This window comes from Arachis hypogaea, chromosome 3 (assembly GCF_003086295.3).
Source record: "Arachis hypogaea cultivar Tifrunner chromosome 3, arahy.Tifrunner.gnm2.J5K5, whole genome shotgun sequence".
Classification (NCBI taxonomy): Eukaryota; Viridiplantae; Streptophyta; class Magnoliopsida; order Fabales; family Fabaceae; genus Arachis; species Arachis hypogaea.
In genome coordinates this window covers 38,587,837-38,611,630 of record NC_092038.1, presented here as the reverse complement: position 1 = coordinate 38,611,630, position 23,794 = coordinate 38,587,837, and the positions used below count along the sequence as shown (strand labels likewise).

Sequence of the window (23,794 nt, the reverse complement as noted above, 5' to 3'; positions counted from 1 at the left end):
TAAGTGTTAAATTTGTTAATATATTTTATGAATAATTAATATATTAACAATTTAATTAACAAAATATCTTTCGTGAAACATATTTACTAGAAATTCTATCTATATTTTTTTTCAAGAAAATGATGGTTCATCACCTTTATTTTTTCATAAAAAAAAGGTAAAGTATTAAATTGGTCCCTTATGTTTAGGCGTAATCCTATTTTGGTCCTTAAGATTTAAAGTGTTCTATTTGAATTTAAAAAAGTTTCATTTAGATTCAATGTAGTCCTACCATGAGGTCAAAGTTAAATAATTAACAGAATATCCTACATAACAGCAGTACAAGAACAAGATCGATAATTTGAAGAACAAGTACAAAGTTCCAGAGACACAAAATCAATCGTAAATGGCTAAATACATCGATATATTTATTTATCATTTTTCTTACAATTTAAATGAAATATTTTTTATAGAACTAAAGAGAATGATAAATAAATGTATTGATACATTCACGATTGATTTTGTGCCTCTAGAGCTTGCACTTGCTCTTCAGATTATCGATCTTGTTCTTGTACTACTGTCATGTAGGACATTCTGTTAATTATTTAACTTTGACCTCCCGATAAAACTACATTAAAACTAAATATTTTTTTTAAATTTAAATAAAACACTTTAAATCTTAAGATTACGCTCAAACATAAATTTAATACTTTACCCTAAAACAAATCAATGCAACTCCTCAGCTTCTCGCTCTTCGAATAAGTTTGTGAATTGTATTTTGCAAGTAACGATCGCGAGTAGGTTTACATATAAACGATTTGAAGATATTTACAATACGGGTATTTGTCTATTTGACGAAAATGTAAGCACGGATTTTCTATATTCTAACAAGAAGAGTTGATGAACTTATTGAAAAATCATGGTAATTTCGTAGAAAGCGAACGCTACCTAAAAGTCCCTCATATTTTATATACGTTTTCTAGGATTGGGAGATTTCTTTAAATTGACTTATCTGATGCAACAGCTAATATGGCAAGAATTTTGTATACATTAACATAATTTTATTATAAATGCAATCAGGTTATCACTGGAGGTTTCTTTTAAATACATGTGCGCCAGGCAGAATAATTTAAGAAGAGTTTACATTCAAATTATAGGTATCTCTAGAAAAATGACCGAACGCTAACTACACCAAACCAACGGCTTTTTCATTTAAAAGAATATTAGTAAAATATTAATTTTAAAAAGAAATATAGAGAACTAATTTTTAGTTAATTAATAATAACGAACCTTTTTTTTAAGGTTTATAACTTAAAATCTAAAATTAAAGATTTATAATTTAAAATAAAAAATAATTTTAAAAAAATTAACTAACATTTACTATAAAAAATTAATTGTTTAGTATTATTCATTTGAAAAATACGTATTTATAAATTTTTTTTTTGGTAAACATAGGAGCCTAAGCTCAAAAGAAAAAAAATACAAGTTTATCAAATTACAAGAAATTTGTATCTCTGCAACATCTATTTGCAGCAAGCGCTTTATATCTGCCGGTGAATTATCGATGAAATTGAATCTATATTGATGGTTAATGCTTATCTTTCCAAGCCAAGCTACATAATGGTTAGTTTCCTTATTTGCATACTGGAACTTAATTTTTTAAGGGCGTTTTTGTACTCTTTTATTCCCCTTAGGATTGGATCTATTGTTTTAGTTGGTCGGTATGTGTTGATTTTTTTTAAAACTTCTATGGCATCCATCTCCACAATCACCCTTGTCATTCCTAAATTTCACGTCATTTGTAATCCATATAGAACTGCTCATATTTCTGCTTGTGTTATCTGAAAATATCCCAATGTTGCAGTGAAACCTCCAATCCCCTTCCCTTTTGTGTTCAAAAGCCCCTTGCAGCCCGATTTCTTTGCTTTTTCTTTGACTGATCCGTCGGTATTTAATTTCACCCAACCCTTGGGTGGTGGTTCCCAGGCTTGTCGATGGTTTTGGAGATTCTCAGGTTCCGCTCTAATTAGCTTCTTCTTAACTGCTTCTTTGTACTTTCTCACTGAGGCCTTAATTATTGTGACCACATTCTTTGGCCTTGTAACTTGTTGTGAGAAGAGATCTTGGTTTCTCCACTTCCATATTCTCCACCACGATACAAAGAACTTATCTATCCAGTTGTAATTTGATGATTTTTCAATCTGATTTGAGAGGTTAAAATCTATTCATTTAGCCAGATTCACTCCAAAGAAAATTGCAATTGCACTAGGTTGAACCAACTCGATCCAAATTGATGCTGCATACGGACAATCTCTTAGAACATGTAACCCAGTCTCAGGTATTCGATTACATCTATGACAGTTTGGATCTGTTCTCATCATGCGGGATCTTCTGCTGGCTGTTAGGAGCCTTCCATGTGCTGCTTGCCATATAAATACTCTGATCCTCTCTGGTCCTTTCCACCTCCATATGACTTTCTATATCCTTTTAGTCTCCATGGATGAGTGATTTGTTAATGTTTTGTAGGCCGAAGCTACTGTGAAATTTCCATTTATCGTGTGGTTCTATCTTATTTTATCTTTACCTTGATCGTCCTTTGGTGGAGGTATTTATCTAATTTTGTCTATGACTTCTGTGGGAAGCAGAGCCATGAGCTTTTCTAAATCCCATTCACCTCTGCCATTTGTGTATTCGACTACCTTCCCATTCTTTTGCTCATCTGGAATGGGTGTAAGAGCTTTGCTACTGAGGCATCCTTCATTTTGTACCCAAACATCATCCCAGAAGGAGGTAGTAGAGCCATCTCCAATAGCAACAGAGCAATATTCTTTCAAAGCATGCCATAGTTTTGTAATGTCTTTCCAAAAAGGAGAATCACTAGGTTTGCTTTGTAAGCAAGGACCCTCCTTATACTTGTGTGTAAGCACCTGTGACCACAACGCTTCAGGCACTTTCATAAATCTCCAAACTATTTTCATCAAGAAAGCATCATTCATAGTTTGAATTTTCTTCATTCCTAAACCTCCCTGTAGCTTTGGTTAGCATAAGGTGTGCCAACTAAGATGATGAATTCTTTTCTGGTCTGGCCCTTCACCCCAGATAAAGCGTCTCTGCATTGCCTCTAATTTATTGTAAAGACCTTTTGACATTTTTGAATGTTGCATTTTAAAATTGGACATCAGACTAAAAACTGATTTTATCAGTGTGATCCTGCCCGTCAATGACAAACAATTCATTTTTCAACCCTTCAACTTACTCTGCATATTTTCTACAATATTTTTGAATTTGTCCTTGACTCTCCTATGATTTGTTAGCATTGCTCCCGAGTATTGACCTAGACATGATTTTTCCTGATAGTTACATTTTTCACAAATTGCTGCCTTTTCTTCCCTTTTGACATTTGATGAAAACACCACCGATGTTTTTGAAATACTAATCTTTAAGCTTGATGCTTCATAAAAGGTCTTCATGCAATTCATGACAACCTGTATATGTTCTTCATTTGCTTCTGCGAACACGAGTAAGTCATCTGCGAAGAGCAAGTGGGAGATCTTTGGTCCTTGTCTTCCAACACTTATAGGTTTCCAAGACTTGCTAGCCACAAGATCCACAATCAAGTGAGAGAGCCTATCCATGACAATAACAAAGAGGTAAGGCGAGATGGGGTCTCCTAGCCTGATTTCCCTTGTTGGTCTGAAACTCTCAGTCTTTCCACTATTCCACAACAAGTTGTAGGACACTGACAAGATACATTCCCTAATGAGATTAGTTAATTAAGCTCCTATATCGAAATCATCTAGACATTCCTTCAAAAAACTCCAGCGGACTCTAGCGTAGGCTTTCTTAAAGTTGAATTTTATGCCCATAAATCCTCTTCTCCCCTTTATCTTTTTCATAATGTGTGTCATTTCTTTAGCAATCACTATGTTATCATGGATTTTTTTCCTGAGACAAAGCTTGACTGATACGGAGAAATTCTATCTTTCAAGGTCAGTTTGAGCCTTTCTACTATTATCTTTGACATGCACTTATAAGTTACATTGCACAATGAGATGGGGGTAAAAAAGGGTGATTGAGTCTGGCTATTTCACTTTCGGGATAAGGGTTATGAGGGTTGCATTGTTGTCTCTTATTGTGTCTGGGCTCTGTAACACCCTAGCTTTTAGCACCTCATGATCGTACTAAAAGCTCAGGCGTTACTTACCTATAAACCTTTTTATTTTATACTCTCTTTATTTAATATCGAGTCTTTGCGAATATGAATCGGAATTTTAATCAAGAAAACAAAAAGACTTTACTTTTAACCACTTTATCAAAATGATACATATATCTATCTATATATTCACAAAGCATTATATACATAGACTTATTTCAAGATTCTCAAATACAAGTCCTACCCCTCTAAAAACCAAAACAATAAACGACGAGGGAAAAATAAAATCTAAGACTAAACCAAATACAGAAAATACGAATACACATATATATAAAACTCTGTGGATCAGTTGCGGCTCCTTGCCAAGGATTCCTGAACCTATCGCTGAAACAGAAGATCTATAGGGGATGAGAACATTGTCCTCGCAGATTCTCAGTAGGGAAAGTGAATGTCGTGAGAGTAAAAAAAATAAAATGCAAATAATTACCTATAACTTTTAAAATAATTACCTTTAGAATTTCTTAAAACTTACTTTAAATAATTAGTTAGTTCTCTTCAAGTTATTTTACTTTAAACAAATTCTAATTATGTCACTCGGTTTTAAGTTACAGTAATCAGTTCTCGGTTATTTTAATCCCTAACATATACTGAAGCCAACAAGCACAAGAACACATGTAATACAAACACACAAACAATTCACACATAAATCAAATACAAGGAATTCACAAATAACTTAGCACAACATACGGGAACACTCAAGCAATTCACATAATGCATATGATGAATGCGTTTCCTATGCAGGTCATGAGCTCATGCTTTGGTTGTCTACCCGCAACCCGACGTTACTCAAAGCGAACCCCAAATATGGTTTCTCTACTATGTTAGTCAGACACATTGGTATCATCATGGGCGAACCCATGTCAGTTAGGATACCTTGGCATCACGGTTACCCATGTCAATTAGACCAAATCATAATAACATTTCTATATGCATAATAGTAAGAAACGGGCTATCAGTTAGGCGAACATTTTTGCATTAACAATCTTAGGCTATCAGTCAAGTGGGTACTTCCGCATTAGCAATTCGGCACAAAGGCCTAGTCAAACAAACAATTCTCAATTATCTTTTTCATTCTGGCTATCAGTTAGGCGGACATTCCCACATTAGCAATTTGGCACAAAGGCCCATTCAAACCTACAATTCTCATGAATAATTATCCCTTCTCAATTCTCTCTTTTATCCATAGTTTCTCATTTTCTTTCTTTTCATCATACCTTCGCATCACCAAATAATCAATCTTACCTCTGCATCACCACATAATTTCTCACACCTCTGCATCACCATGTAATCACTCATACCTCCACATCACCACATAGGTATACTTTCAGTTATTCATCAGTCTTAGCATCATAATGTTTAGTTTTCAACTACCCAAACTTCTTTAACGTTCAATCAAGATAAAATTCATTTTCAAATAATCTGAACTCAAATCATAGCTTAAGACAAAAATATTTTCCCAATAGATTAAACTTAAAACATAATACTTCTCTTAATAAATCGAAAACCACATAATATGATTCCTAGATCAAATTTTCTTTTAAACAACATTTTAAACAAAGTCTCGGAGTTTTATAAAAATTTCTGCAATATTTCTTCTAAAATTTGGGCTTTGCCACCCTTCAAGGGTCCCAACCAAACATTTTCTCAACCATTCAGAACATCAAATTATTTTCAATAATCAAACCATTTTCAAATATCAAATAATTCTCAAAATAAGCCCATAAATCGGATTTTCAAAACAAAATCACGCTTTCATTTATTTTTACAAGAATTCGGACAGAACCTCCCCTTAAAATTCGACTTCACCACCCTTACGAGCTCCCTTACTTTCATAACTTCTCAACAGTATACCAGCCTTCTATCAGCACTTATCAAACATAAGGTTCTCAACAACTAACATATGATTCCAATCCTTATAAAATCATTTATAAACTCTCAAAATTACTACTTTTAGCAATTTCAGGAACTCAGTTTAGAAATACAGACTCGATATATTTATCATTTATCAAACCTCAACCTCACAATTTACTCTTTATAACTTGACTCAGCAACCAATTACGTTATTAAGTAAAAATTAGAACTTTTGACAACCATTCATCCCAAACAACCTTGCAAGAGGTACATAAGCGCTAAACGAATTTCAATTCATACGAACATAATCATCATCATAATAATACCAAAATCAATTAGCATTCAGTTTCACAACCAAAAACTCAATTACAATCATAGCCAATCATTCACAACCAAGAATCCGACGTGGCAAAAGTAAATCAAGTGGTCAAAATGGATCTCACTGAGGATTTATTGCAAATAGCATACCCCTAATTTTTAAGTCAATTTGAGATGTTAATGGTCTTAAAATTATCCACTCAGGCCTATCCGATAAATGCATGTTTTCTCATTTTTGGATCCTCCCAATCTATGCAAAGCTGCGCTAGGGTTTGTACGCAGTGGAGCCCCTGATGAGCATAATCACGGGTACTCCATTTAGATTTCTAGCCACTTTTGAAAATCTGAATTCTAGATACATCTACACAGTATCTCTGCCAACTGATTGAGATTCCTTTTTTGATTTGGAGGTGAATGATGGGTTGGCATGCAACTACAAATTACTAACAGTTTTAGAATTAGAATGTAATGAATGTGTTAATTTTGGAATGTAATTTTTTATTGGTAGTTATTGTTTGTGTCTTTGCAACTGCAGTGGGAGATTTTAGAATGTAATGAATGTGTTAATTCTGAAAATGTTTATTCCCAATAAGTAAGGATATCTTGTGTGTTAGAAATTTCTTTTATGTATCCCTTACAAATATTATCCACATGGAAATTTTTAAAATTGGGTCTCATCCTATGGCTGCTTATATTATGTCTTAGTTGAAAAAAAAGCCATTTCTCTAGTAATAAAGGGGTTAGTTCCTTGTCTTCTTCATCTACTATTCTAACTTTTAAGGCCTTATTTGTTTTCATCTGAATCTAGCTATTTGTGTCTCATATTCGACGCCAATGATTTGTAACTTGATTGGCATGGAAGATCAATATTGTTTGAGTTTTGCAGAAAGAAAAAGTTTTGTCTTGTCAATCCATGAATATATCATGGAAGTAGGTATGTGAGGGTTTTAGGTTCATTTAATTTAAGTTTTTTTTGGAATCTGTTATTGCTGTTTGTTCTTTTATTTCTAATCATGATGTTCGTATGGTTTTTATTAATGTTTGTTGTTGGCCGCAGATGGTGAGGAGTGATAGATTTAAGATGGGGTAAGATTGTAAGAACAGTAACTTCATAAAAAGGACTGTGAATGAAGATCTCAGAGAAATCTTTATTGAGATGATTGAAAGGTGTTGACAATGGCTGATGTAAGTTTATCTCACTGATATGAAATGACACTCGCTAGGTGTTTAGTAGAAATGTTTCTTTTTTTATTTGTAATTTTTTTATTGTTATTTGTTTGTTTAATGCATTGGTTTATTGGATGAGACTCTCTGTGAGAATTGGTAGGGGCTGAGATGGTAAATCCTCTACTTTGGTTAAGGTCTTTCTCACAGCCTAAAATGAGCCATGACTGGTGCTCAGAAAAATAGTTTTCCATCAAGCCTAACTGATTCGAATATAAAATAAATAAGAAGGTTACACATATTTTTGATAAATTTACAATTTTTTTGAATAAATAATTACATATTTTTAACAAAAATAAAATAAATAAATATGAATGGATCCTGCCTGTGACATATGGAGCAGATGACGCCGAAGAACTTAACAAAGAATAGATACCCATTGCAGATATTACTCTTGAATAGAAATACTCACATAATCAAATATTTATTCCTGGAAAATATTTAAAAAAAACGGAGTGAGTTTCGCAACCCAGTGACTAGACAGTACATCTATAATTCACATGAGACCATATAAACATTATTATAAAAATAATTTTATTTAGAAAATAATAATTTATATGAATGAGTGAATCAATAAGGGAGTTCTCATACAGAAATTAAATCAAATAGTTCACACTTGGGCGGCTCCACCTCTAAGGGTATCCCTTTCCTCTCGTGTGTCCGTACGGAATAACAGATCCAACGTGTGACCTACACGTTAGGCTAGCAACGCCCCTGCTAGCTGAGGTCTGAGCCAGATGCATCTAGGTTAACGTCATAACCGCCGCTAACTACGGTTTTCTAATACGAGCCTCCCAAACCAATTCAAACATATAATTTCAAATATAACAAATTCTTCGGTCTTTCAAACATGAGGTATCAAATCAAATCAAATAATACTTTCTCATCCAAATCATATTCAATTATATTTTCTCAATCTTAAGGCATTTCAAATATATTTCACAGTTTCAAAATAAGTAAATACCAACAAATACTTCAATGTTTCAAAAATACATATTCGAGTAAAATCAAATGCTTTAAAATAATATGAAACTTCTTCAAACATACATATAGTCTCATAAAAACATATAATCTCATGTGCATATTAAAATGAGCTTAACAAGAATAAATATTTAGTTCTAATAAATCGATCATTCAAACTAATTTAAAATCTTTTGATAAAAATCTTTGTAAGTATAATATAAACTCAGTTACCATATATCAAAATAATTATAGCAAAGCCAAATAATTATAAATATAAGGCCTACTCACAACATGATCCTAAGGGACCGAGATATCGAACCCAGAGTGCCAGAATCTAAGGTGAGGAGGATTGAAGTAAAATGAAACAAATGAGTGCAGAATTTGGATCGAGAAGGTGGCAGCAACTTCCACGGCTACATCGCAGATGTAATCATAACATCAACAGCTCCAACCGTTCCATGATAGCACTAATACTAGTACTCAAGATAATTTCTAGCAGAAATGCAACAAAAGTAGGGCGATAGTACTAAAACAGAGACATATTATCGCAATTAAAACCAGAGCATGTAAGAAAAGAAGAAAATATATTAGAGTAAAGGTGGAAGCATTACAGTTTCATAAATAGAGTCAGAACAGGGGAAAAATTGTGCTGATTTAGAGACAATAATGAAGAGGGTGTGGGGCTGAGCAAGATCAAAACAAGGACGGAGACGGTTCATTAGCAGTGATGTCGGTGATGCTCCCCTGACGACGAGCTCCGTTGATGGCAACGGCAGACGAGACGATGGTGAACAGCTCCTCCATCGCGACTCTTTCTTCCTCCCTTTACTGCCCGATTCAAACTCTCCCTCTTCATTCAGCAATGACGGTAACCCCCAACGGAGATGGTGGCGGTTGAAGCTTAGCAGCGACGGAGATAAGGCGTGGCGGCTGTAGCAGTTTGACGGCGGCGAGGCAGAACGGCGGCAGTCCTTCTTCCATGTCTCCTCTCTTGCACTCGTCCCCCCTCTTGGACGCATCTCTCTCAGTTCTGGCCTCTGATGCCAACGCAACTGCAACGAGCTGGACGTGGCTGGTGACGACGCGACGGGACATGAACGGCGTCCTCCAGGCCGGCAGTGATGAGGTACGACTCTCTCTCTCCTCGCATGCATGGTGGTTTGGCATGGACAGCTCCCGCCTTCCTCCTCCCTTCTCTTATCGCAGTCAACCTTTTTCTCTCTTTCCTTTTTCTTTCTTTCTTTTTCTGTCAGAGTCTGGGTGTGTGTTGTGAGGAAGAGGATGTGAGGGGAGTGAGAGTGTGTGCGGTAGTGAGAGGTGAGTGAGTGTGTTAGAAGAGGGTTAGGGTTTGGTTTGAAAAAAAGAGGAACAAGGGGTATTGTAGAAATTTTACAGTCTTGATTTTAACTGTTTGCGATATCTCTTCGAATCTGTATCATTATCATAACCTGAGAAAAAAAAAATTAATGTCATAACAGATCTGTATCATTATCTTGTGTATAATTCACTTTAGCTTTGGTTTCCTTAAGGATTTTTTCTTAAAAAATAAAAATATATTGCTGGTTGGGTTAAAAAAAAGGGAAGTTTAATTGTTTTGAATTCTGAGCTGATTTGATAAGAAATTTTGGATTAAATTTACTGTTATATTTTTGAATGTGTGTTTTCGACATGTTTTAAAATCTTGATTTTAATTTTTACATAACTTCTCTAGAACTTATATTTTCAATAAATTATTGATAGAGATTTAGTAGCTCTTATTTTTTTGGAGACTATCTCGTGTATAATTGACTTTAGCCTTGGTTTCCTTAAGGATTTTTCTAAAAAATAAAAATATATTACTGCTTGGGTTTAAGAAAACCAAGTTTATTTTTTTAAAATTCTAAACTCATTTGATGAGATGTTTTGAATTAATTTTACTATTTTGTCATCTGTGAGGTGTTAAATTTTGGATTGACTTTAACTGTTTATGTGTCTCTTCAGATTTGTATTGTTATCATAACCTGAGAAAAAAATAAACTGATGACATGATAAATCTGTATCATTTTCTTTTGATATATGGTTATGCTTATTGATCTGTTGTGTTTTCTTAGGATTTTATTTGATGTGTTTCGAGTAAATGCACATGAACTAATTGTTTTTTGTTTTTTTCCCTTTTATATTGGGGTCTGATCACGCTGGTCTCATAGTGCCTCACTTGCTCTCGCTCTCTAACAAGGTACTCTTTATCCTGTAATTTGGACCCACGTTGTGTGGGAAAAAAAATTATAATAGTGTCACATGATAAATTCTTTATCCTGAAGCTGAAGGTTATCATCGTGTTTTCTAGGATTTATTTAATTGTCTTTCAAGTAAATGTTAATTTAGTATTATTTTTTATTGTGATCTGTTGGTATATGAAAGTGTTTAAAAGATCAATTGAGGATCCTTGCTGCATTATGATATGCGATTGCAGCACAGTTTCTTTGGACAAGGAAATGGGCTCAGAAAGTTTGCAACTTAAGTTAAATAATTTCTCTTTCTGCCTTTTTTTATATAGAAATTATGTTTAATTTGTTTTTTTTTTGTGGTTTTAATTTGTTATTTGAGATAATGCATATTTTAATATACATATTTATTATTTCCAAAATGTAATTAGTCTGAGAAAAATATGAACCCAACTTGCTTAATTAAGAGGTCTGCTTAAAGTAAAAATATAGTATGGGAGCTCACAAACTAAATACCTCATGCATCCATCTGAGGGACCATTTTTGACAAATTAGACCCTTTTAAGTGTGGTTCAACTCTTTCGTACCTCTTTTTTTATTTTCCAATCATATCTTTTGAAGTCATTTTAATCATAGATAAAGCTGATATTGAATCTTGCATCATATTTGCCTTTTTATATTTGAAATTAATTAAGTCAAGAATCTAATTTCCTTTAACTTATGCTAAGCATATCCCAGGATAAATATGACAACATAGTTAAAGAATGCACAAAAGCATTGGATCTGAATCCAGTGTACATTAAAGCGTTAGTAAGAAGAGGAGAAGCTCATGAAAAGGTTGAACATTTTGAAGAAACCATTGCTGGTAAGTTCAGATCTTATGTTAGGAGTTATTATACTTTAAGCATGACTTGAACTTTATTCTCTTTTGCACAGTAAGGGGGTAAGTATAGTTTCTCAAACTAGAAAGGTGCCACTGTTATGTGGTATTTGCCAACCTAGAAAAAGCCAGTATGAGTATCATTATGCATTCCTTATTGTTGGATCTTAATGAAGAAGTACATGTTCTGCATACTAGTGTCATTCAGGTTTTTTTTTCCTTTTCGCATCATTGAGTTCATTCATACCATAATTTTTTTTCACTTCACTAATTTTAGTTATTTTTTCAAATATCAATTGACAAATATGAAAAAGATCTTAGAAATTGATCCTTCAAATGATCAAGCTAGAAAGACAATCAGATGAGTTGAGCCGCTTGCTGCAGAAAAGTGGAAAATGATGAATAGATGATTGGCAAGTTTCTATTATCATCTTTATCTTGGATTTTAATTATAGTTGCTATTGTATTATGTACTTTGCGTAGAATAGTGCATCGGCATTATTTCCTTACATGACCTTGATCCTTCATGCATACATTTATAATTTGTTATCCAAATATGATGCTCTTTTCTTTATTTCTTCTTGCTGCTGCAAAATTACCATCAATAACGAAAAAACATCCTGTCTTGGTTTTTGTGTATTCTTTGGCACATTCATCTAACTTTTTTGTCCATCCCTAAGATTTATTTGCAATCTTGTGGTTGAAATTGGCTAAGTCCATATGTTTGTTTAGTCAAATGAAATCTTTTTGAAAGAAATTATTTTATCAAAGGAATTTATGGATGCCTTATTGTGATATTTCTAAGCATGGGATACCTAGGTGATAGAAAGATATACTATTATTTTATCAAAGGAATTTATTTACAATTTCTTCCTTCATTCTTCCGAAATCACCAATTCCTTGGGATAAATGCTGCTGGTGTAAATTCTTCTTTTGTATGCCTTCTAAAACTCCTTCCTTTCGTATCTTTGGTTTGGCTTAGTCACTAAACAAGAAGATGAAGAATATTTTAGAATTCAAAACTTAGTCCATGAAGGTGATATTTTTTTTAAAGAAAAATTTAGCTACTTTCTTTGTAATAATAGCATTTTCTGTAAAGAAATTGAAAATAACTTTGCAGTGAATTTCAATTCTGAATTAATAGAGGCTATAATTTTACTTTAGTTGTTTCAATCTGAAATTTCTGGTATTATACTATCAGATAAATATTGAATTATTGAATGTTGCTTTATTGTCATTATTTTTCTAATAGTTTTTCATCTATGTACAATTCAATAGTTGAAAATGCTATGTAAATTGAGTCGGTTCACATTATCTCTTTAAGTTTCTCTAATTTCTATGATAAATATTTTATCCCACTTTATAGAGACGAATCTCAAGTTCTAGATTTGTTGAGTTGTATTTTTAAAAGTTCTTTAGAAGTTTTGTTACTATTCTTTGTTTTGTTCTCTGTCTTTTTCTCTCTTTTTTATATTTTTATTTGCTTTGTTTTTTATTTTGGAGATAGTCATCAAATTTATTTTAGTTTTATTTGTGATATTAAATCACTTGTGGTATGTATTTTAGTTTCACTTTAATAGAAAACCAAAAATTTATTTTAGTTTTACAACTAAATTGAGTGTCAAATTTACATTTGTGCCTTTTTTTTCTCTCGGTTGAAAGTCAAAATTACGTGGGTATTTTTATGTACAAGTGTACACCAATTGATTTTTATTGGTAAGCTATTTAAAATACTTTTTTTTTATTTTGTATCCATTCGTCTTGAATAATCAAAAGTCTGTTTGCTAGGGAAAACAAGCTGCTTGATGAAGTTAATAGATATTTCTCTTTGCGTATGTTTACTTAAAATAGGATTTTATTTTCTATTTAGCTATCGAGCTTATGTTGATATTTTTTCTGAGAAGTTTGAGTCTTTTATTCTTTTCTCTTATTTTTTTAAATAAAATTAATAAAAAATGTATTCTTATTTGTTACTCTCTTTTGTTTATACGTTCATTCATTGATTGTATATCTTTTTTTCTTTTGAGCACAATTTTTTAACTTTATTGATGGCCACTTTATTTTTTGGTATTTCATTACATAGATAATTATCTTGTGTGTATCTTTATTAAGAATATGATATATTTTTTATTGGAAATATAATTATATAGGAAGCCTAATCAAATAATGATGTCTATACTAAAAGGCTTCCTCATCTAAGTCTACCACTCCTAAATATATGCATAGATTTTCTTTTTATTTTTAGTTCTCGCTTTTTTCTAGGTGTTACCTCATGTTTTCTTTGTTATCTGTCTCTTCTCTCTCATCCTCTTCTCATCCCATCCTCTCTTCTCCTATTAACTTACAATTTATATTGAAGATAACATAGGGTTAATATAGCTTACCATTTATACACCTTATTTGTGTATCACTTGTTGTTAGCTTAGGTCCTATATATAGGATTATTTAGTGGGGCCTGCAAATATCTTTCGATTGATATCTAAGGTCAATCAACATCAATATCTTTCAAATGTCTATCTTTCTTATTTTTTTCCCTCGCAAAATAAGGGTTCTATAGATTTCGAAATTCAAATTACTCAATTGATTTGTGTTTATAAATAAAGGTAGAATCCATTGATCATGGCAGATTTTTCTCACATTCATGTTGCTGTTGTATGTGTTTCTTAGTTGCTGTTTGATTGACTGAAATCTGTTTTCTCTTTCATCCATTTAATTGCATTTCAATATGACAACTGCCATGGATATAGTTAATAAGATTATCCTGAGAAAGAAGCATGAAACCTCAAAGTTAGGGTGATTAGACTTTGGACTGTTCCTACTTTCACTGGTCAGCTTCTCCCAAATTTTATGGAGATGATTTTGGTTGATGAATCTGTGAGTTATAGTGATCTAAATCTATTAAAATTTTTTGGCTGTTTATTTTTTGTATTTAGATGTGTTTCTCTTTGCCTTTTATATATCGAGGTCTGAAATTTTGTTTCATTTAAATTTGTTTTTCTCTTTATTTGATTTGTCATTTATCAGATTTTTAGTATAATTTATTTTGATTGGTAGGGGTGCAAAATACAAGCTACTGTTTGGAAGACTATGATTTACAGGTTCAAACATCTTCTCCGAGGGTCGAGTATATGTAATGAAGCTCTTCTCTGTTGTGCCAAACCAAGGATCTTTTAGGGCCACTAGGCATCAGTTTAAGTTGATTTTCCAATTTAGGACTACTGTTAGGGATGTTATCTGCGATTTTATTTCAAAATCTGCTCTTACAATCTCTTCATTCATTGAACTTTTGGAAACCAAAGAGGATTCCGATTTCTTAGTTGGTATGTTGTGCTATTTGCTCATACTTTTTTGTCTGGAATGATTGCAGTCTTATTTTTTTGTGATTTGTAGAATGTTGTTTTGTTGTCATTATTTCCTAATAGTTTTTTTAATATTTATTTCAGATGTGGTGGGTCTGTTGGTCTCTGTATCAAAAGAGAAAGAATATGATAAAAATGGAAAGAAGATGAAGATGGCTGTGATGGAACTTGCTGAAAATGAGTTAGCATTCTTTAATTTCTACCTCTTCCTCTTATTGAGATTCTTTTTTGTTTTCTGTGTGTGACATCAACTGGTAATATCCCGATTGAGGTTTGGAAGGGTCTTGGAGAAAAAGGCATCAACTAGTTAACCAAGCTTTTTAATGAGATTTTAAGGTCAAAAAAGATGCCTGATGAGTGGAGAAAGAGCACCTTGGTACCTATCAACAAGAATAAAGGGGATATACAAAGTTGCAGAAACTATAGAGAGATTAAACTTATGAGTCATACTATGAAATTATGGGAAAGGGTGATAGAACGGAGGTTGAGTAAAGAGACACAAGTAACAGAGAACTAATTTGGATTTATGCCAGGAAGATCTACCACTGAAGTGATATACCTATTAAGAAGGATGATGGAGAAGTGTCGTAGTAATAAAAGGGATCTACATATGGTGTTTATTGATTTGGAAAAAGCGTATGATAGGGTACCAAGAGAGGTCTTATAGAAGGTTTTAGAAAAGAGGAGAGTAAGGATTGCATATATTCGGGCAATTAAAGACATGTATGATGGGGTCACAACTAGTGTGAAGACTCAAGGTGGTGTGACGAAGGAATTCTCTATTGGTATAGGATTATACCAGGGATCATCTTTAAGTCCATACCTTTTCACATTAGTCTTGGAAGTACTCACAGAGCACATCCAAGAGCCTGTGCCATGGTGCATGCTTTTTGCTGATGATATCGTCCTTATGGGAGAGTCAAGGGAAGACCTAAATAAGAAGTTGGAGTTATGGAGAGAAGCTTTAGAAGTGTATGGTCTGCGCATAAGCCGTAGCAAGACGGAATATATGGAATGTAAGTTCAGTCTGAGAAGGGAAAACTCCAATATAGAGGTGAAGATTGGAGAAAACATCCTAGAAAAAGTTAAAAATTTTAAGTATCTGGGGTGCATCATACAGGATAATGGAGAGATTGAACAGGATGTAAATCATAGGATCCAAGCAGGTTGGTCAAAATGGCAGAGTGCATCTGGTTTTATATTCGACAAAAAAGTGCCTTTAAAACTTAAAGGTAAATTTTATCGCACCGCTATAAGACCGGCTATGCTATATGGTACGGAGTGTTGGGCGGCTAAAGGGGAGCACGAACATAAGCTGAGTGTGGCAGAGATGAAGATGTTGAGATGGATGAGTGGTCATATGCGATTGGATAAAATAAGGATGAAGATATAAGGGAGAGAGTTGGAGTAGCACCAATTGTGGAAAAGATGGTTGAATCGCATCTCAGGTGGTTTGGACATGTGAGAAGAAGACCGATAGAACATCCAGTCAGGATGGTGGATGAGATGGAAGATGGACAAAGGGCGAAAGGCAGAGGAAGACCTAAGAAAACAATCCATGAGGTGGTCAAACGAGATCTACATGTAAACGGTCTCTCTGTAGACATGATACATGACAGAGTACAATAGCGTCGTTTGATTCATGTAGCCGACCCCACTTAGTGGGACAAGGCTTTGTTGTTGTTTGGAACTTTTGTTGTACTAGCGAAGATAGCTGAAATAGTTGAGGATGGTCCTTGGTGGTACTCTACTTGTGTGTGTGGCAGAGGTATTTAGGCAGAATCTAGGATTTATTTTTGTCAATTTTGCAACATTCATGTTACAAATGTGACTCCTGGGTATAAATATTTTACAATACTTTCTTTGTGCTTTGTTAAATAGTGAATTATTTCTGCATAGTTGTTAACCTTAGGCCAGTATTTATGTGCATCTTAAAAAAATCCAGGTTTAGAGTGAAGGTGTTGGTTGAAAATTCCACTGGTGTTTCTATTTTTGTCCTCTTTGATCGTGAGGCAAGTTACCTACTGAATAAGACTTGTGCCCAGCTGTTTGAACAACATCTTAAGGATGTTGATGTAAGTCAATCCAATGCTATATTCTTTTTATGTGCTGAGTTTATTGTTAAAGAGTTTTCTTATCATTTGGTTTCTACCGATTCATTTTTTCTGTTGTGTCTGTTTTATATTGTTCATAGGTTGTGTTTGGCACACAGTCTCCTTCTATATTCTAAGAAATTGTTGAAAAAACTATGCTGTTCAAGATTCTTAGTAGGCCTGTTGGGATGGAGAAATTCAAAGGAACTTATCCAGTGAGGCGTGTTTGTGATGATGCTGCAATAGTTGGAATGTTTGAGCTCTCTAGTTCAGATTTAAGTCCAAAAAAGGTATAAAATGGAATTCGCACCTATTGTTTCATTTTAATAAATTCTTTCTTAAATTTTTCATTTTTGGTTGTTCCAACTTTATTCATGTCTTATATCGGATGTGCTTTGTATTATCCAAAGTTGGGTTTGTACCAAAAGAAGAAGGATCATTTGGGGAACCCTCTAAGGTTACCAAATCACCGAATTTGAGATTGACTCCTTTCAACTGCTCTGAGCTCTTTGCTGGTTCGCCTCAATATACCCAAAAGGAATCAAGTGTTGTTGACTCGGGAGCTGATGAAGATGCTAAGGTTCCATGCTTTCAGTTTCTTTTATTATTTTTTCTGTATTACTTTTCACCCTTTTTTAAGTTGTGTTTAAATTGAACCTAATATGTTGTGTCATTTAATAGTATCCTCTCCTTAAGAGAAATTCTGCTGATGCTGTGGTGGATAAGTTAAATAAAGTGGATAGTTCTAAAAATTCATGCGATGAAGTTGATGAAAGTAAAGAGGTAAGTAGTGTTGCCAATTCTGTTTTTTTTACAGCGCCCTTAATTTTATGATCAAGTTTTTTTTGACTAGAACTCATTAATTATTCCTCTAATTATTCCTCTAATTTTATGTATCAAGTTTTTTTATGTGGTTGGCCTTAATCGAGGCTCTGTTGATGCTGAGAAAGATGTGAAGCCTTCGTTGAAGAGATTGAGAAAATCCTTGAGGCTGCAATTTGATGAAGGTGATGAGTCTCATGGCTCGGGAAATGATGGCTCCTTTGGACATGGGGTTAATTGAGGTGGTTGCCCATGACAGTTAACTAGAGCTACTGATTAGAACTAATATAGGGCATTAGGTATTTTGGTTGTGTCCATGTAACAGCATTTGATGCATTGGACTGTAGTGGATGAGAAAATGTGTGTGTTTTTATGTTTTGTATAAGTTGTTTGGATTGTTTTTTGGGCATCTTTCTCATGTAATAGATTAAGTGTTAGGGTGTGGACACAATATCATTAGCCACTAGGCAAATTAGCTATTTAGCCCTTTATGTTTGTACTTATCTTTTTGAAGTTCAATAAAATACAGTAACTCTTTTATGATATAAAAATCTCTCCTTCCACAATTTAGTTTATTCCTTAACTTATGTGGTTTTACCAAGTGAATGCTTTATGGTATTTAGATGACTGAATCTTCATGTGTTGTTGAATTGATTTGTACTTTCTTGATATATCTATATTGAATAGGTTGGAAGTGATCTTTTTGGCCATTTCTTTTGTTTTGATGGATTTCTTAGGTGCATTTTACGTAGAATGGCTAATATAGCTTAGGTATTAAAAAAGTTCATTCTTTATTAAAATGATGACAAGGATATATGTACACCATAAAATCAGTCATGATTTTCTATTCGACTGATTATTTTTTTATTTTAGATAAAGTAATTTCAAAAATATTTGGATCTTATTGACTCTCTCTCATGTCAATTTGAGAGTCAAATACGCAATTCTCTAAAAACACAATTTTGAAATTAATGACACAAAATTATAAATAAAAATTTTTAACAAAAAAAAATTTCAGGCTCTTGTGACTCAACTCGAACAGTTTACTTATGATTAGTTGATTTATTGTAGAGTAAGTTTGACTATATATTTTATAATAATAACTACGTTCTCATGGTCACTGTATACAAAAACACTATGTTTTTTTAATATAATGAATGGTGTATTCACTATATTTTACCCAATTACTACTGAATCCATTTTTTCAATATATGTTGAATATGTAAATTGTAAATAGGTAAAAAATTTTGCATCATGTCATAATGTAAAGATCAGCAGCAGCAGCATGCGCTAGACCATTCAATCCATGAAGTTATCTATACTCAAAAAGACCAGCAAATTTTAGATGAAGCTTATACATACAAACTTTGTGACTTCATAATAACATAAATATTGAAAACACTATAATATTAACAATACATCATGAGTTCAAAATATGGTGAATGTAAATTTTAGGATCCCAATCACCCACAAACTTTAAGATCTTTGAATTGTCAGATCTATTCGGCGGTTTTGCAAGGAGTCCATCTTCAGGATAATGGTGTCATTTTCCTTCAAGTTATAAGTTGACAACATTTGGCCCAATTCATCCTAAATTTCCACTATGTATTTCTTCCTTTATTTTTGAGTAGATGAAAAAAAGACACGTTGTTGCTTTTGCTAGATGATGGACCAATGATTTGCCAAATTGAGCCATGTCCAAATAGAGTGAGATGTGCAGCAAAACTAGCACCCAGGTACTGCAAAAATTGAAGCATTGTTAGTGTTTTGGGAGAAATTAAGCATCGTTATGTATTGTAAATGGATAATCAAAATTTGATGTATTTGCATAAAATTGATATGAATTATTTAGAATGAACGTACCAATCTACTTCCGGTCACGTCAGTACGTGTCAATCTCTTTCTATAGGAAACCTGTGAATTGTACCTGCTTGAGGATAGTTTAAATTGTTAGTCTCCATCCTAAAATTTATCTCAATGTTATCTAGAAATAAAATTTATGGATAAATACATAAATTAAGTGCCACATTACCTATTGTCAACTATTTCTTCTCTTTCAAAACTGTCTTCGCTCAACTCAATGATTGAATTGCTTTCATCAGACATAATTATTGGATTGTTAGGGTTATTATCCTCCATTGTTGAATCTTCATCCTCATTTGATGAGTCTTGAAACTCGGATGGTTCAGACCCGGACAGTATCATAACATCAGGTGAGAAAGAGTCACTCACTATTGCTGCTGTAATCTAGATGAAATGCTCTTTTGACATTGTTCAGTGTATTTTGGTCCAATCGGTCCCCCACATAAAAGTTTTTATTAGGAAAAATTTTAATTGGTTGGTTCATTTCATTAAAAAGTGAAATGAAAAATATCCCAAAACCCACATAGGTAAATTGTATAGTATTTCCTCTCCCGACAAAATAAAAATTCCTAATCTGCTCGAATGACCCCTTAGTTATAGCCTTCTGTTTATTTTTACTCTCTATATCCAACACTAAGCAATTTTCCTACTCATCAATTGCGTAGCATGAGGACCCTAATTCATGCCCATAAATTGCTTCAAAACACGGTGGTAGAGCTCTGTCTCCCTATATTACATGTTACAGTTCAAATTAAATGCTGCAACTCACATGCTATTTACGATACATGACATAATATTATATATATTTAGTTACCTGCCCGTCATATAGTTGAAACCTCAAAGTTGCTTCTTTTCCTTGGATCCAGTGTTGTTGGGTTGCCAAAACCTCCTGAGAGTATATAACAGCACCATCATAAGTTAGTGAGACTTCGATTATTTGCAGCATAAGAAATGGACTTGTGCCGACTTAAGTAAATACTCATCTTAAAATCAACTATTCTTTTGATGGGTATATATTTTTAATTACTTAAAATTATTTTAATAAGATCTGGATGCCTTATATTATTGATCTTTCCATTCTAATTAAAATTTCTCAAAAAGTCAAAAAAAAAAAAGAATCAATAGGGCAAAACTTAAGAGACAAAATACTACAAGGACATTTAATAGTTTTCCTTTTTTTTAAATACTGCAACAACAACCACTATATAAATTAATTAAGGGAGCAAAGAACAGATAAAAAGATAATATACGCCAATAATAATCCTAAACATTAGACAGCAACCCAATAAGAATCAAATTAAAGATGCTAAACTTTCCAGGTTACGATCTTGCAACACAAAATTTGATTAGCATACATGTACCATCCAAGGTACATTCACCTAATTTGACCCTTCTCTGATAAGGATTCAGATTTTTACCTGTTAGCATCATTCCTATCTGCATGCACCGCTATCAAATTTTATGATGTTGCTAACTGCGTTCTCAGCACTGAAGAATAGACCAACGATTTTTTTTCTTAGTACAAATTATTGTATTAGAATAATTAATAAAAAAATAAATTTCTTTTTGGTTTGTTTTTGTGTTAAGGGAGACGGTTAGAAGATAGAAAGATAGGAACATTTCATATGGATGGTGCAAACCTTGCTTTGGTCTTCGGAAGGATCTTGGATAGATGCTGCTGGAACATATTCTGATGATCATGTGATTGTAACCAAATTTAAGATAGATCCTGTTTCCAGTGTTAATAGTTCCATTCCATACTTTTACTTTGGACTTTGTTTACCGTGAATTGATCTTTTTTTCTTTCAAAGACATATAGTTACCATGCTTTTTTTTTGTTTTTCCTTTTTTTATTTCTATCTTGATCAATTAACACTTTGTGTAGAGACTTCTCCCACCAACTGTATTTTCACTGATTTATGAGGATGTCATTCAAAATCCGCAGCCTCATGATGAAATATCATCTCTTGGTAGTAGAATCTCAATTACTTCTGACAACATGGAATCTATTGAAGTTGATATGGAGGCTTTGGGTGCTGCGTATAACCTTACAAAGCCGGTACAAAATAGTTTAGATTATATTTGCAGATTAGTTGTCTAATATGATTTTGTATAAATAGAAATGATATTAAGCATGCTGTTTGGATTCAATTTAATTATTTTTCTCATTTTTTTTGATCATAAAATTCAACAAATTGTACGATCTTTGTGTTTTGTTGGCTGGTACAATTACATCTATCTCTAATGATAGGAATTTGTGGTACTCAATTTGTTTGTGTGGTGAAAATATAGATGCCGACCAATCTAAGCTCTTTTGTCACCTTTGCTTGACACATTGTTCTAATGAAATTTTGAGGTTATCTTTTAAACTATGTTCATTTCTATTTATATATTGTTTAATTAGTAGATTTTTGGGTTAGTTTAGGACTTTTGAATTATTTTAAAATATTTTTACTGTTATTTTGTTATTGTAGATACAAAATAAAAGTTTATGTTAATCATGTTGGTGGTTGCAATGCATTAATTTTCCATGATGGAGATGTGCAACACTTAATGGGGCGAAAATGTTCTGAGATTTTAAGAGATGATGGCTCCTTTATCTTGGTTAGCTTCTTCACGAGTTACTTCTAAACGAGATTAATTTATTATTTATTTGTTACATTTATGCGTATCATTTATCTAAAAATTGTGAACTATTCATATATGAATTTTGATAACAACTCATTTATTTCATATGGTGCTATAGGTAATATTGAAAATCTGTATTTTTTACAACTAATATTGAAATAAAATTATTGAGGAGTTTATTCTTATCTGTATTATTATACACCACTTGAATTTTAGTTGGATATGTTTAACATTTAGTTATTTATTGTTTGTAATCTAAAACTGATAAGTGAGTTATTTTTTTTGGAATCGGTAATGTATTTAGGAGTTGGTTGTGTGTGTGTGTTTTTTTTTTTGTTAGTGGTATTTTTATTTTAAAATTTTTTTATATTTTGCAGGTCACATTCTTAACTTTATTAGAAAACAAGACATTTATTTTAATTTCATTTATGATGTTAAGTTAGTTTCTAATCTTTGAATTATTGATGTTGTATTTTTTACTGGAAATTTAATTCAATAAATTAATAATGTTGCTGTTCTGCCTTTTTTTTCACCATGTGCTCTAGACTGAAACTCTTTAACTCTTATATTGCTACCTATTAAATGATATATCTTTATTAATTTAATGTAAAAAAACTGTTGTGATTAAAAGTAGAAAATTTTGTAAAATTCTCTCTAGTGTGATATCAATTGATGGTTTCCTTAATTTGTATATTAAAGATACGTCATGTATATTGTTACTTCTCTTTAATTTGTTCTCTTTCTGTGTCTTTAATTTTTTTAGTTTGATATTCTATTTTTTTCTCTGTATATTCAGATATTGATTTCTCTATTCTTCTATTGTCAGAATGAAGAATTTTACTTGGATGCATCCGATTTTTTTTGTACAAATTGATAGGAAAAAATTGGTATTCATGGTTGATCCTCAACCCGTTGAGGGTGAAACAATATTTTCTGCGTATAATGTTTTTAAAGTTTCTACACATGAGTTTATGTTAAAGCTGATTGAACGTGTTGAGAATCGTGTTTTGAATGCGGTTAGTTTAGTTTTCTCTATTGACTTCCAAGATATTTTTAATAAGTGTTTATTCACTTTTTTAGTGTTATGTAACAATGATATTGTCTTTTCTATCAAAATATGTATAATTAGCATGCTATTGTTTTGGCTTCAAATGTGGCTTCTATTGAAGACCCTGTTTCACATATTTCTGGTTCAGTATTATCTGTTGTAAGTTTTCATCTCTATGTTGTATTTCCGACCATTATTCCTTGATATCGCGTTTTTGTAGAACTGGTTTTTTATTGTTTAAGTATTTCTTCTTTTATTAAATTTCAATAAATTTAACAGATTTCATTTTTGTTGTCTTATTTCTTAGCACGAATTTGTTCGTGTGGTGAATGAAATTGTTTGCACCAAG

General features: G+C 32.6%; 1 protein-coding gene across 3 annotated transcripts; it reads left to right on the top strand.

Annotated features, from left to right (window-relative positions):
• The first annotated feature begins 1,416 nt into the window (after positions 1–1,416).
• LOC112770296 (uncharacterized) lies at positions 1,417–18,433 on the top strand. Of its 3 annotated transcripts, XM_072232860.1 has the most exons (12): positions 1,417–1,602; positions 3,442–3,629; positions 7,419–7,546; positions 10,735–10,763; positions 11,491–11,617; positions 14,687–14,952; positions 15,076–15,172; positions 16,937–17,066; positions 17,186–17,374; positions 17,495–17,664; positions 17,766–17,867; positions 17,986–18,433. In XM_072232860.1, exons 6-9 carry the CDS (start codon positions 14,766–14,768, stop codon positions 17,219–17,221), a joined length of 450 nt encoding a protein of 149 aa, XP_072088961.1. In that variant the 5' UTR covers positions 1,417–1,602; positions 3,442–3,629; positions 7,419–7,546; positions 10,735–10,763; positions 11,491–11,617; positions 14,687–14,765; the 3' UTR covers positions 17,222–17,374; positions 17,495–17,664; positions 17,766–17,867; positions 17,986–18,433. The 3 variants fall into 3 exon arrangements, 2 of the variants coding, with proteins under 2 accessions (XP_072088961.1, XP_072088960.1); XR_003186594.2 differs by lacking the exon at positions 3,442–3,629 and having other exon boundaries at positions 15,076–17,066; XM_072232859.1 differs by lacking the exons at positions 1,417–1,602; positions 3,442–3,629; positions 7,419–7,546; ... (4 more) ...; positions 16,937–17,066; positions 17,186–17,374 and having other exon boundaries at positions 17,386–17,664.
• The last annotated feature ends 5,361 nt before the right edge of the window (positions 18,434–23,794 follow it).